The sequence below is a fragment of the Motacilla alba genome, chromosome 3 (assembly GCF_015832195.1).
Source record: "Motacilla alba alba isolate MOTALB_02 chromosome 3, Motacilla_alba_V1.0_pri, whole genome shotgun sequence".
In the NCBI taxonomy this organism is placed as follows: domain Eukaryota; kingdom Metazoa; phylum Chordata; class Aves; order Passeriformes; family Motacillidae; genus Motacilla; species Motacilla alba.
Genome location: NC_052018.1, coordinates 29,662,398 through 29,677,333, shown reverse-complemented (window position 1 = coordinate 29,677,333; position 14,936 = coordinate 29,662,398). Strand labels below are relative to the sequence as shown.

Here is a 14,936-nt window from a genome sequence, read left to right as displayed (position 1 = left end):
ATAATATGGCAAAATGAAAATACTTCTTGCCTTGCATACCTGTGCTGTTTTGCTGTCTGGCTTCCTTCATAGCATCACAGTAGCTGCACAAATCCTGCACTGAGCATTCTGGTTTTTCCCCTCACACAGGGTTTGTGGAGCCCAGCAGGCCTCTGTGATACACCCAGTATCATCCACAGTTCTCTACAGTTTTATAGGAAGGACCATCTGGTGGTCAGCTGCCCAAATGCACATTTGCTGCTTCCTACACCTGTTCAGTGTCATTCAGCCTATCTCTGACAGTTGCTCTCCCACCAGCGGTCTTCCTGAGCGAGGGGACGAGAGGATGCAGCACATCTCCTGGAACAGCAGCAGGTACAGACACCTTTCTGAGACTTCTGTTCTTTAGGAGGAATAAATCCCATTTTATCTTCAAAATGGAGATGACAATAGGACCAGAAGGTAACCACCTGGCTTTCTGAGCCCTTTTACTCAAACCTCTCTGCCATTTCAGAGATGGTTGTGATGCCTGCAGTCATTCACAGGTGAGCTTACAATGTACCTACCAGTCAGAAGTGTACTACTTTACTTTAGCATGGTACTTCTCTGTGCAAACTAAGACTTGAATCCATAAAAGCTTGTTTTGGGACTGTCCTGACATACCAGAATGTCCTGACTGGACAGACTGGACCACAGCCATGTGCTCTGAAAAAAAGCTGAATAACATAACCTGACAGCTCAGTGACCTTCACAGAGGAGGCCTTGAAATGAATTTGGGTTTAAACTCCTGAAAGTATAAAGCTTTCAGGGAGACTGATGCTACTTCTTACAGACATCCTTCTCCCTCTTTGCATCTTTGACTTCCCACAAAAGCTAGATTTTGAAAGAATAATGAACTTAAATTTGAAACTCGAGTCAAATGCCACTGGAGAAGTTCCAGTTATTTTTCTTGACTGTAGATAAAATCTTCACATAACAAAATCCTCCATATTAGCAAAAAATCTCTTTCAAAGAAAGGAAGAAGAAGGAGAAACCTGTAATTTGTGATTAATGTTATGATGTACCCTGTTACTACTACAGAGAAACAAAGGGTACAACCTATCAAAAAAAACCCCAAAACTTCAAGGACAGCAAAAAGTAAAAGTGAAATTAAATAATATGCAATTTAATAATAAGAGAGCTGTAGCTGTCATTATCAGGTGTAAAAAAAGCCAGGAGAATGAAACAGTATGTCTGCTAGTCCAAACAGCTACTGCAGACTTGTCTCAAGAAAATAATCTGGCAAAAAAATCTGTCTCAAGATCACACATACACACTGCAGAACTTAAAAGTGAAAACTCTGGGGTAAAATGTAAACCAAAAGCAGGATACTCTCTGAGCTAAGCAACACTTGCTTGCCTGTCTTTTAAGACATGGTGAAATTTTCCCCAGCTTTCAAATGGTAGCTGGAAACACACCATCCTTTGTTCTTCAGCCTCTCACAAGGAAGTCACACAGACTAAAGGTTTGCCGAGCAAATATATGACTTTTTCCTAGTCTGCCAGTTTTATTTTGATGGTAAGTCCCTCTCAGGAGCACATCACATAAGACGGCTTAGCTGTTAGGTTGACACACTTCACCCTTATTAGGGAAAACATCCCAACTAATTTGTAGGTTTGAGATACTTGTCACCTGATTTTAAGTTTATTGAGTGTTACCCTTCTGGCTGTATCATGCATGTAGGCATTTGCCTGGGAGGTGGATAGACAGAAGGAATTTAAAGAACTAGCTTCAGCCTTTTCCCTCTCATTTTAAGACAATGTAACTCCATTTTACAAGGTGTCTAAGAGCAGGCCCTGGACATCCCCTTCCCTGCCACCAGTGTTTGGGAAGGGTGCACACAGCAAAAGCACTGCATGTCCTGTTGCCTCACAGCAGCCCTCCCCCTGTGAGGAAGTGAGTAGTTCACACTCATGTTCAGGGACACCCTGGCTTCCCTTGTCACCACCAGGACACTGACACCTAATACATCTTGCTTAGGACAGCGGCTTAGGCAGCCTTTAAAGTCAGTAGGGAAGATGCCTTTAAAACACCCCCATTCACCACCTGTAATGACAAACTGAGACAAAACTGCCTTTCAGAGGCATCTCCCTGAACTACAACTAGGAAGGAAGCAGAGATGGCTACATAAATCACTGAAGTTTAAAACAATCAGTTAGGAGGGTATAAGCTATAGTTCAATATCTGGCTTCTAGAATTAACCTGACCACCACTGCATAGCTCACCTGACTTTTGTCAGGGGCTAACATTTGAGAATTACAGCTGTATTTTGATAGGCCATGGGTGTCAGCTTTAATATAAATTTATGTATTAAGTAAGGACCTTAAAAAGCTTCTTTGAACACTCTTACTCTAAAAATGGCAACATTGAGATATGTGATGATTTCACAGGCACAAGACTGTAGCTGACTGGGAGATTTAAAGCCTGGAGAATGCATGTCAAAGACTTTCCTGCTGCAAGCTTTAATTGGCACTTCTGATGCTATTTGAGGGAAAAAAATTCCATTCTCACAACAAAAAAATGCAGAGAGATGCTGAGTATTTCTGAAGAAAATACATATGGTCAAAGTCATTCAGCAGCTTGGTTTCCAAAGGATGGGAGGCCAAAATCTGCACTGCCCCCACACTTAAAAAGTCAGTAATGCCAACCTATTCTGAAAAGGTGTCAAGAAGAAACATTTAGAGAATTTAGCTCTTGAAAGCTCTGTGGAAATCAGTGGCTGGGAAAGAGGTCCAAATAACTCCTCTCACAGGGAAAAGGTGGGCAGAAAGATGCCCCTGGCCTAGTGGAGATAATGTCAATCAACACATGAACATGGAGAAAGATGCTCAATCTGCAGAGGGTGTCAGACATTCATAGGAACCAGGACTTCATTGGTTCCCCCCCTAAGAGAACTAATTTTAAATAGAGCTCTTTCTCAGGGTTTGCCATTTTGTAACTAAGATTTAACTTCTACTGGGTCACTCTTTCTGCAGCAAAAGTGGTTTAGAAGATTACACATGACTACCCCTAAACAAGTAGCAGTTTTGGAGCTGGAAGAGGGAGCACAGCCATACCCGCATTAGAATGTAGCCTGCACATCTCAGCTGGTCTGATATGAAACACTGACCACCAGATAAGCAAAGGTATTTTGTATTGCATTTTACAAAAGCAAGAAAGTGACCACTAATGTGCATAGTTTTGATCTCCACCAGCACATGGAAGCATATTTCAAACCGTTTCCTTATGTTCTGATATATTTGATACCATGTTATACCGTGATACTCATGAGCAAGTACAAAAACACAGAACTACCAAAACTGCTTCTCTTTGAAATGAATGCAGTTTTCCTCCTCTTCCTGACATTTCAGAACAAGATGGTGTGGTGCTTTTTCAATAAGAATACCAAAATAAGGGTCATAAAGAGGCATTTAATTTATCTGTCACTACAGACCACTGGAATTTGTCATCATTTATTGCAGTCAACTGAAAATGCAGTAAAGATTTATAACAACATTCTATGGTGCTTTACAAACATATGCTACCATCACAGGCAATGTTACTGTGATTCTATTATGTATCCTGTGTTTCAATTTAATAAAATCAACACTGAAATACATACTTTCTAAACAAGACAATATATAGCAAATATTTTCTTTAACTGTAAATTGAAACTTAATGTATTTTGCAATAAAGTAATTACTGTGCAATTCCTTCGAACAATAAAGGCTTCATAATTTTAATAATGTACCAAATGCATCTATGCCAAGTTGCAGAAACAAGTTTAAAAGAGAAAACCTACTGCAGAAACACAACATACAGATTTTTATTAATGAAAACGAAACAGAGCAGGAAGCATCCTGCAGTACTGCAAGAATTTGCTTACACACAGAGAACAATTTTCCTTTGCCTCACAGAATGTTAGGATACAAACCCTGCTGCTCTTCACTGTTTATACTAACAAAAAGAGCTAAAAAAAATCAATCAGTATTTATGATAAAACCGTATCTATGGCTAATCTAATAGTTAATGCCCCAAGCCATTTTCTTACCCTAATGCTAAATTCCAGTGAATTGCTAACAGTAATTATCTGGCAAGAGCAGGAAGACAGCTCTGAAAAAGTGCTGAAGTGCTGCTTTCCTAACTGCTGGCACTGCAAGAAAACAAAGAGAAATGATTGTTGATACCCCACAATATCATTGTATCATTTATTACATTCAATCCCTGATCACTTTTGACAGGTACCACTAGAGATTTTGCAGCACCATGGGATTTTGTTCTTAACTGTTACTGGAGCCCAGGGCTCCTCTTTTTTTGTAAATGCCAGATTGCCAGGCAACGTAAGAGGGCTCCTTGGCATTCACTCTTTGACTCTTACATATTATTTTGCTTATATGTTCAGTTTCCTATGTCTTACTGACACATTCCATAAACAAGTTAAGCAAATATTTGGTTACTGGCACCAGCCTGGGAGGTGGTATAAAAAGCTTGAAGTTGCTCAAGACTGAATGGGTATCCTCTATTTCCCATGCACCAATTCCTTCTCAGCTATTTATAACACGGGTTAAAAACAGCCTTTTTATTTTAGGAAAAAAAATCTTCAATGAAAGGGCTGTCAAGCTTAAAACAGACTGCCCAGGGAAGCAGTTGAATCACCATTCCTGGAAGTATTTAAAAGATGTGTAAATGTGGCACTCAAGAACATGACAGTGGCAGACTTGGCAGTGGTTGGACATGATGTTCTTAGAGGTCTATTTCAACCTAAATTATTCTGTGATTCTGTTTTTTGAAGGAAAGCAAAATCCCTGCTTTTATGAGACACTCTGTCCTATTGGTACAGATGCTAGCACTCTCAAAATTATCTTCAAAATCCAGGTATGTCATGGATACTGGCATGGAGTGTCTAGGACCTGCCTGAGCTGTGACAGGAAGCGCTGCCTGCCTGTGGCTCTGACAGCAGCAGTCATCACCTGCATGAAAGAAAGCAAGCAGGGGCCTGGACAGCACTTGGGTCAGCCCTTAATCACAAAGCTGAGGGAGACTGAAGATAAGCAACTGAAATGTAAGGAAAATGATGGAAGCGTGAGACCAGTTCTTCATATGCTAAATCAAAACAGGGTAAGTCTGCATCCGGTGTGGAATGCACCTGCAGTCAGCACTGAGGAAAGTAATTAGATTTGAAAATCAGGAATGCCAAGAAGTGCAACTGGGTAAACATCATGGAGTGTGTGGTGGGAAGGGTAAAACCTGGTATGAGAAGATAATGATGTAATGCAACAATTCATGGAGAAGATTTAGAATTAAAAAATAAAATAACTGCAGTATTTCACTGCTTCTTTGTGAATTAAGATGTTAAGCCTATTAATAATGATGCAGAAAAGGCAGAAGCTTCCAACTAAAATTTCCACTTCCTATTTGGAAAGGTGGTGTATTGTGTGACAAAGTATTTTCCAACACACCAGCAACTGAAAAGGCAAAACATTACTAGAAGTAATTAACAAATTAAAGACAGCTAACCCAGCCTATCTTTAGGTAACTGAAAATGTCAATAGATTTTGAAAAGATCTGTCACTATACAGAAGGGAAACCAGAATGAAACAGATACAAATACAAACTAATTTTCCAATATCCAAGCCATGCTGCAGAATTTAAAGGTTCAAAATCTAATTATCACTAATTAACACCTTTTATGAGAAACAGGCTTTCATTAATCTGATTTTTCTTGTCAGTGAGGTATTTGGTTGATAAACCTGTAACTGAATAGGTTCAGTATTTTTGTAGGGAATCATCACAGTGAGACAAACATCCAAACTCACAACTAGAGCAAGACTATGTCTCTAACATTACACACTGGTTACACAAACTGTCCGTTTCAACGAGGAGCTCCTGCACTGCCAGTCAAGTGAGCTTTAGGGGAGGCTGCTCAGATTTGTGACAGGACCAACACACTTTAATGCACACTTTGCATTAAACCATGCAAATCAAAGCTCACACCCTTCTCTGATTCTGTGACTAGAGAAGATTTATTTGTTCAGGTTATCAAAAAGAACTTGCACAGAAATAGAGCACATGTTCACATTTCAATAACAACAACTTACTCTCATTAGTAAGCACCCACGCAAGTGGGAGATTTGCATTCTACTATTACTCTACTACTGTACTTAAGACTAGGCAAATTCTTGAATCAAGAACCGAGCTCAGTCTGACTGAAAGATACTTAGTTTGATGCCAGATAACTTAGTTTTAAGACCTGCAATATTAGATCACCTAATGGAATTTGTCCTCTTTGTCCATAAGGTTTCAGACACTAATGCTGTATTTTTCCCAAGCAGCATTGGTGCAAAAGGGCACCTCCACTTAGAAAATAAAAGATAATATAAGCAGCATGAAGAAGACAGGTGATAAAGGACAGTGTTCTAGACTTGCAAACAGAGCACCTCTACACTACTTGCAATCAAGAGCTGACCCTCTCCAAAATGTCTCAATTTCTATTATGCTACTTACAGTCCTCAGAGACAAGACTGTCCCTTCCCTACGAACAGGAAAAAACACCCAACCCACTGCAACAGGGACAGAGGGAAGGCTCTTGAGTAAAGGGGCTTTCACCAGGGAAATCAGTGTATGAATTCACTGATGAAATCACTTTCACCAGGGAAATTCACTGTGTGAAATCAGTGACCTACTGATCTCAGAGTTGGTTCTACCTTTGATGAATGGTGTCTAGGCTCATGAAATGCAAAGTTCTTTCAACACTTTTACAACATCACATATATCTTTACATTAATGAAGAAATACAAGCCCTTATAGATCTCAATAACCTCCTGACTACCAATTTCACACCACTATACCTGCATTTATACTTGCACAGTGTAAATAGTATTAAAGGTCAGGTAGACGTTGAGCCACTAACAGCTCCATAATCTGAGCTGCAGCACTGTGTTTAAATACATTGCACTATTAAGAAAATTCATCACATGACAGAATGTGGTGACACAACAGAAACAATAAGCTCCATGACAAATCCAGGTGAGATTTTTTCCATACATTATATTTTTCAGGAACTAGAAATATTTTATTAGCAATACAGACATTTAAATATTAGAAATCTATACAACGTCCTTTTCTTTCCCAGTCTCCAAAACGTGTAGGTTCAGGGCCTCTTGGTCCACCTCTCTCTTTTGTAGTAGGATTGATTCCATCAGGGAATTCTAAAATAACAGGGAAAATTATTTAAAATTTCTATAATGCTGACAAATATAAAGATGCTATAATTTACAATGTTTTCCTTTTAGTTTCGTTTTCAAAATCAATTATTTTTTGTTTTGAAAGGCAACCTTGAGCTAAATATTTCCCAGAGTCCTACAAAATTAATTTCAGTTTTTTTTGACTGCAATCTATATGATCACATATATTATATTATATTTTTATATATATAATACATACAAATATAGATATAATATTTATAATGCAAATAAAGAAGCAACTGAATATCCAGAGGCATTAAAGGACCACAACTCTTCTCAAGTCATAACTTGCATCATTCAGGTATGCTGTACTTATGTTCATGATATCTAAAACCCCAGGTATCACTTGCTGTTTACTTCTCTAATTTGAAGTACTCTGTTTTAATTTTAGCTTGAATTTTAGTCAAGATTCTGTTAGTCTTGTACTTAAAACATCCAGGTTGGATGGTTGAGCCATCCAGCCTAACCTTGAACACTTCCAGGAATGGGGCATCCACAGGTTCACTGGGCAGCCTGCTTGAATGCTTCACCACCTTCACAGTAAAGAGTTTCTTCCTAACATCTAATCCAAGCCTGCCTTCCTTCAGTTTAGGACCATTGCCCCTTTCCTGTCACTATCTGCTTGTAAGAAAACTCTTTCCCTGCATTTTATAAACCCCCTGAAGGTACTGAACCCCCTTTAGACATGAAAAGGCCACAATTAGATCTTCCCAATGCCTTCTCTTCTTCAGGCTGAGCAACCCCAGCTCTCTCAGCCTGTCCTGGCAGGAGAGATGCTCTAGCCCTCTGATCACCTTTATGTCCCTCCTCTGGACCCAGTCAAACGGGTCCATGCCTTTCTTGTGCTGAGGACTCCACAGCTGGATGCAGCACTCCAGATAGGGTCTCATGAGGGCAGAGAGGGAGAATCACCCCCCTTGACCTGCTGGCCCCACTGCTTTTGATGCAGTCCAGGATTTGGTTTTCTTGGCTGCAATGACACACCACTAGATCAAGCCCAGCTTTTCATCCAACCCTCTAACCTGCTACCAAAGAGAAGCACACTGCCAGCTCATGCTACTTTCTTAAACACCACAGAGCTTTCTGTACCTCAGTCAACATTCTTACACTACTCAGTGCACCTTTACTCAGGGCCATCTCCTAAGAATAGCTAACTCAGGCCATCAAGCCACGAAGTACTTGTGGCACAGCACTGTCCCAGGCTGAGTCTCATCCTGCACTAGACTGAGGGGCTCCCAGAAACTCACCGTACCCCACATGCCCCTCGCCATGCTGATTGTCCAGAGCTTCCCACATATACACCTAACTTGGGACTCCCTCAGTCATACACCTAACTCAGCCCGGGTGCGCAACACAGGTAATGAGGTGCAGGGCTCAAAATACAACGGGGAGAAAAGACAACAACAGAAAATGTGGATAGCAGATTTTCAGACAAAAAGAAAGGAGACAAAAAGAAAAGTGATGGAGGGAACTCATACAGCTACAGGCTATACAGGATGACATGCTGAGACACCTGTTTCATAACTGATGCTGACCAGGAGAAGAACCATCAGTATCTGAGCACCTCTGGCAGTACAAGGGGTGCAAATGCGCCTGACATTATTTTGTATGTGTCATCGTCCCAATATCAAAGCACTACTCATGTGCTGGCAGTGGATGCAGATGCTCAAAAGATTTCTCCATGATAGCTACAGAGCAGTAAGAATTCTAAATCCAGCTTCAACTCTTAGGTTTTTTCCTAAGAATACAACAGGCAGTTTGTAAACTATTGCTGGTGTTACATGTAAAAAATACAGGTGCAACTAAAGAGACCTCCAAACCTGGAATACCTAAGCAAATAAAAAAAGATATCGATTATGCATATTTTAAATGAAGCAGTGATGGCATTGATTTTCCTGGGAATAAAAAGACGAGAATTAAACAGCTGCTTACACAGTAACTCCAACTGTGAGTTAGTTCTCAAGTGAACCACAATCTGAAATTGCATGGAGATGACTCCAATACAAGAATAATACAACAATACAACGACAAACTTGCAGAGAAATTTGTGAAAGGAGAAGCAGATGTAGCTCTTCACCATGATGCAGCTTTCCCAATGGCTGTGGTGGCCTCAGGGTAATACACTATGGAGTTGGAGACCTTTTTTAGTTCTGCTGCATAAAAAAGTGCCATTTTAACCTGTATGAAAAGAGGGGACTTCTGTGAAAGAGTTATCTGAGGATTCTTGATATGAAATTAAGGATTCTAAGGTGAAAGAACACACACAATCAGTTTCTTAAGTGAATGTAAGGAATAATTAGTCTTTATGCTGCTATCATTCAACTCTAGTGGCCTTATGGAATTAAAGAAGGGGCACATCCTCCTGGACTGAACTATGCATGGCACTGGCTTGCCTGGATGTTGAACACAGAGCCCCTGACAGATGTGACAGCTACACTACCTTTTAACTTTCTGGAGGTGAGTGGCAATGTTCTCATGCGACAGTATTACATCCATCTCTGGAAAATGACTTCATCCAAGTTTATCCAAGACTACATCCCAAGAATTGAAGCAATTACCACTGTACAGAAGGGCACATTAATGTGTTTGAAGGTTTTCATGAAGTACTGTCTACAGATAAAGGAAATTCTGCTTCCAGTGGCACTCTGCTGCCTTCCTTTTGGAGACTATAGATCAGTCTGTATTTCTTTTCCCCAGGATGTTAGTGCTTTCAGACTTGGCTTCCTGTTTACATGGTAAGGCAGAATATATCCTGTATACAGAAGAATGAGAAGGAAATATTTCATCAAATTTTTAATGCTTAATTCATGAAGATGTTGGGCAAGAAGAAACCTGTGTTTAATTTGCTGCAAATAGTTAATAGTTATTCTTTGCATTGCCTCTTTGAAGTTCTTGTACCATAAATACTGGTTTAAAAAAAACCCAAAAAAAACAAAATCCCAAACCCCACCCAGAGTACTGTGTTCAGCTGTGGAGTTCCCAACACAAAAAAGAGGTGGACCTGTTGGAACAAGTCCAGAGAAGGCCACTAAGACAAACACAGGACTGGTGCACCTCTCCTATTAAGACAGACTGAGAGAAGACTGAGAGAACTGGGGTTCTTTAGCCTGCAGAAGAGAAGGCTCTGGGAAGACCTTTTAGAAGCCTTCCAGTACCTGAAGAGGGCCTGTAAAAAGCTGGAGAGGGACTTTTAACAAAATCATGTAGTGACAGGACAGGGGAAATTTGCTTTAAAATAAAAGAGGGTAGGTTTAGATTAGCTATTAGGAAGACGTTCTTTACTGTGAGGATGGTGCAGCACTGGAACAAGTTGTTTAGAGAGGCTATAGTTGCCCCATCCTTGGAAACATTCAAGGCCAGGCTGGACTGGGCTCTGAGCAGCCCGTTCTAGTGGAAGGTACCCCTGCTAAAGGCAGGGCTGGTACTAAGTCAGGACATCCAGGCAAATTTGCTTATCTTCAAGAGCGGAGGAAGCTCAGGTTCTCTGTGTGACTTGCTACAATGTCTGACCATGGTTGTTCTGAAGGTTCTTCTCCCCTGGTACACCACCTGCTGCAACTTGTGCCCATTGCCCGGCCTCTGTGACTTTTTTTTCAGAACCAGTAAGCTTAGAAAATGATTCTAGAGTGCTGAATGTCTGTCACCTTCTCAAATTGACATCAGCACAGCATCTCGCAGTCTTGCCTTTAAAACACAGCTTCCAATTTTGTAAAACATTACTTACTTTCCAGGGGCTCCTTCTCCATGCTGGACTCTTCTGGTTCATCAAACCTCCCCACCGGTAACTTTGGTTTCTTTAGAGGCTGCTTAGCAGAATCAGATCTTCCCCCTGGCTTAGAGCTGGAGCTGCTTCGCGAGTGGCAAAGAAGTGATGACTCTATCAAGCAAATGGACATGTGCAGCATAAATGTGGGAGTTTAACACTGAGTAATGCTGTCACTGTCCAGAGCACCTCTTAAAAAAACCTACCTCAAGGATGAGGGAGAGGAAGGCACAAAAACAAACTCTAAAAATTATTTAACATTCAACTCATGAATACCTAAGAAAGCAGCATAGACCATTATTTTTGGCCCTAGAAACAGATGTAGGCAAAATTGTGTTAGTTGTATAACTCAGTTCACATTAACAGTGCATTTTAAACTGCTTGAACTTATCTTTGCTGTTACCTTCTTGTATTTTAGACTCTTAAACAGTAATTATGCTAGCATAGACCAGTACAGTCTGTTTTCCAGGAGAAATCCAAACCTCCCCCAAGAAACCTGCTGATTTCCAGATCTTGGCTCATTTCCAGAAGCTTTTTAGTCAGAAAAAGCTTCTGCTTTCCCAAAGGAAATTTTAAAAAAATGAAGCGTTCCCTTAGTAACAGGTTTTCCAGAATGTCGGCAGAAGATAGCTGGGTTTCCCTTAGGATGGTAGAATAATTCAGCTGGTATGCAAAAGCAGGAAAAAATTTGAGCATGTTTAAGTTCAATTATGTAACTGGATGCAAATGCCTTTACTAAAAGCATTAACTTTTTTTCCTTTAAACTCCTACCAACATTTTGGTTAAAAAGCCAAATGTAAATGTCCAGTGAGCATAAACTATCCACTAAAAATATTTTGGCTGTGGACAGGTGCCTAAAGCAGTTCTGACATTTCTTAAGAAGCAAGATTCAAACAGAAATGCTCCCTGTATCAGCTGGGTGCAAAGTACCTGAAAGAACTATTATTCTGCTTTCCTAGGGAGATTGAATTGGGAAGCCTTCTGTCAATTTGACTCACCTTAATATGCACCAAATAACAACTCACTTGTATTCCCAGAATCAACATATTAATTCATTTTAAAATACCACATGTTTAATATCAAACCCTACAGCCACACAAACTGTATTATGTCTGCCAACTGCTGCCAATGCCCCAAAGGAGTAAAGCATGGTGTAACAAATCATCAACAGTAAAGGATCCAATCTGTTGCAAGCATTGGATCTTTCTACTCCTGCCAAGCTTCTTGTCATTCTTCAGTAAGCTAGAATCAAAAAGCTAGCAAGAAAATTCAATTATAGCTGGTATTCTAGTCCAAATTAAAATAAAAATCATATTAAGGTACTGGTATGAAATTGATTATCTCAGTCACTGGAGAAGAGACAAAACCTATTTTCCTTGATAGATTTACTTGATATTCTTGACCAAAAGAAACTCTTCTTGACACAGAGGTGACAAAAGTTCAACATTAAACATCTCTGACAAAGATGAGATGAACTATCAACATTAGTAAACTACATTGTACAAACTGATCTTTGATTCCCTCCTCTTTTAGACAGTGTCACAATGCCCTACCGTTTATTAATTACATAACTGAACTTGAAGTTGAAAATCCCAATTCTTTAAAGTTGCTGCGCTGCAACATTCCATCTTTTGAAGTGGCCCACAGCATGTGAATTATCCTAACAAAGCCATCCATGCAGTAGGATTTGGGCACACATTGGGATGCTCAGAGGATTAGAGCATCAGCCACATCTTGCCATGAACCTGACAGCCAAATAGAGCACAAATATCTAACAAAAAATTTTAACAGCTCTTCCATTAACATACAGTGTACTGGTTTGTTTTAGTGTATTGTATCAATAGCAGCACAGAAGCTCAACTTTTGACAAGAGGGAAGCACCAAACAAACAGCCCAAGCTGTTTGGGACAGGCTCTGTTACCCAGTCTGCCTTACTTCTCTATAAACAAACCGCCCGAATTTCCTCAGGTGAAGGGAACGGACCAGTAACTTCCAGGTGCACAGCACGTTTCCTCCAGCTATTCTCCAAACGTTACACCACTGTTTAGCATTTTACTGCCGCTGAGAAGTACGAAGCAACGACAAGGCAAGAAAACCTCCGTAGTAACAGAGCTGCCCGACAGCAGTAGGTTCACGGTTCCTATCGAAAGGGCGAGGGGGAAGGGAGGGAAGGGGTTGAGAGCAGGGACACTGCAGGGCCACGGAAGGTGCGGGGAAAGCTGTGACAGCCCCCGGCCCCGCAGCCCCTCGGGCCGCGGAGGTGGGGCGCGCCGCACTCCTCATCCGCCGCCATCTTGGGCGCTCTCCGGCTCCCCCGCGCCGGCAGCCCCGGGCGGCGCCCGCCCCGTTCCCTTGCTCGTCAGTTCCTGCGGGAGGAAGGGCAGGGGAGCCGGGGAGCCCGGGAGCCGGGGAGCCCCTCCGCGGCACAGCCCGCGCCCTCCCGCCCTCCGCCCGCCTCTTACTCGCTGCCCCGGGCGCGCCGCGCAGCAGCCGCAGAGCCATGGCCGGACGGAGCCGAGCGGTGCGGGCAGCGCCGCCGCGCAGGCGCCCAAGGCGGCGGCGGCTCCAGGCGGGGCAGGCCGCGAACGCGGCCCCGAGCAGGGCTGCTGCAGCGGCCTCACCATCCCCCCGTGCCCTGCGCTGCTCCCCGGCTCCGGCATGCAGAGGCGAACGGCGCCTGGAGGGAGCCACGGTCCCGATGAAGGCAGCTACGGGCCCATGGAGATGCTCGAGAAATACGCCGTAACTCTTCTCTCCAGCCCTAGGCAAACGTGGAGCAAAGACGTCTTCTTTCTTCAATGCAGTGAAGAGTTTAGCGCTGCAAGAACCCGTTTTCCCCTCAATGTGTAGGGCAGTCCAGCCAGGTTTTTTTGTTTGTTTGTTTTTTGTTTCGTTTTTTGTTTGTTTTTGTTTTGGTTGTTTTGGTTTAATAATAAAAAATTGTACATTGTTCAAATAACACACAAGGGCTGCCAAGGACATGAAGGAACTTTGGCTAACACCATAGTGATGTACAGACAGTGTTCGCTTTCAGACAACATTGTTCCAGTTTCTGAGTATAAGCAGTGAAGTTGCTTTTAACGCTCAGTATAAACCTAGCCGTGGGATAAATGACGCCAGAGTTCATGGAGTGACACTCCAGTTAATTAAGTACAGTTAATGTTTTGAATATGCCAACTTTTGCTTTTTGTCACTCTTTAAACTTCTATTGCTGACAGTGTTCTTAGGTAAAACAGTTCACTGTCCACAGATACTAACCTGAAGATGATTACTTGGAAATCTGAATTTAAAATAGCATTTTTTTTTCACATCTGAAAGCTTTAAGGAAGTAAATCTTGGTAAATTAAAGAGCAGCAGCACTTCCTGGACTTTATTTGAGCTACATCTGGCAATGCCTACACACTGAAAGTAATTAAATTTAACTGACTGCCTTACAAGTGACATTTTCTCTATCAGCCTTTTATAACATGGTTAATTAGACATTAGAGACTGAAAATAATGGAAATCCTTTCCTTTATTCTAACAGCAAGATGCTGGGCCTCTAGATCAGAGAGAATAAAGACGAACGCAGAAGAAAATGCTCTGTCTGAAAGCAGCAAGGAGAAAACCTGAACAGATCTTTTCAAAGTTCAAGAACTTATTATGTCTTCAGTACAATAAAAACATGAAATCCTTCCCTTAAAAAAACTTACCAAGATGTCTGCAGACACGAAGTAATAGTAAGCTCTGCTCCTAAACTGCTTAACACAATCCATGAAAAATCATACATGTATGCATACATCCTATGTACAAGCACACATGTTGAATTTCAAATTATAAGAATGAAATAGCAGTGAAATATTATTGAGGTACTGTATCCACCTAAAAATTAACTATCTTCAAAACATATTTCTCATCTTTATTGTATTGCTGGAAAAATTCACTTGTAACTC

The 14,936-nt window shown here is 41.3% G+C and overlaps 1 protein-coding gene across 3 annotated transcripts; it reads right to left on the bottom strand.

Moving 5' to 3' along the window:
* Positions 1–3,455: 3,455 nt before the first annotated feature.
* SDHAF4 (succinate dehydrogenase complex assembly factor 4) lies at positions 3,456–14,531 on the bottom strand. 3 transcript variants are annotated; one of them, XM_038130276.1, is made up of 3 exons: positions 13,626–14,531; positions 10,966–11,118; positions 3,456–7,205 (listed from the first exon to the last, which is right to left on the bottom strand). In XM_038130276.1, exons 1-3 carry the CDS (start codon positions 13,984–13,986, stop codon positions 7,096–7,098), a joined length of 624 nt encoding a protein of 207 aa, XP_037986204.1. In that variant the 5' UTR covers positions 13,987–14,531; the 3' UTR covers positions 3,456–7,095. The 3 variants fall into 3 exon arrangements, with proteins under 3 accessions (XP_037986204.1, XP_037986207.1, XP_037986206.1); XM_038130279.1 differs by lacking the exon at positions 13,626–14,531 and adding an exon at positions 13,467–13,619; XM_038130278.1 differs by lacking the exon at positions 3,456–7,205 and adding an exon at positions 8,692–9,993.
* Between the last annotated feature and the right edge of the window lie 405 nt (positions 14,532–14,936).

Excerpts from the sequence above, each read along its gene's own strand:
- SDHAF4 (XM_038130276.1), bottom strand. The coding sequence starts at position 13,986 with ATGTCCTTGGCAGCCCTTGTGTGTTATTTGAACAATGTACAATTTTTT. Across the intron at positions 11,119-13,625 it reads GCGCAGGGCACGGGGGGATG|AGTCATCACTTCTTTGCCAC; the intron begins GTGAGGCCGCTG and ends TTTGCTTGATAG. Across the intron at positions 7,206-10,965 it reads GGAGAAGGAGCCCCTGGAAA|AATTCCCTGATGGAATCAAT; the intron begins GTAAGTAATGTT and ends CTGTTATTTTAG.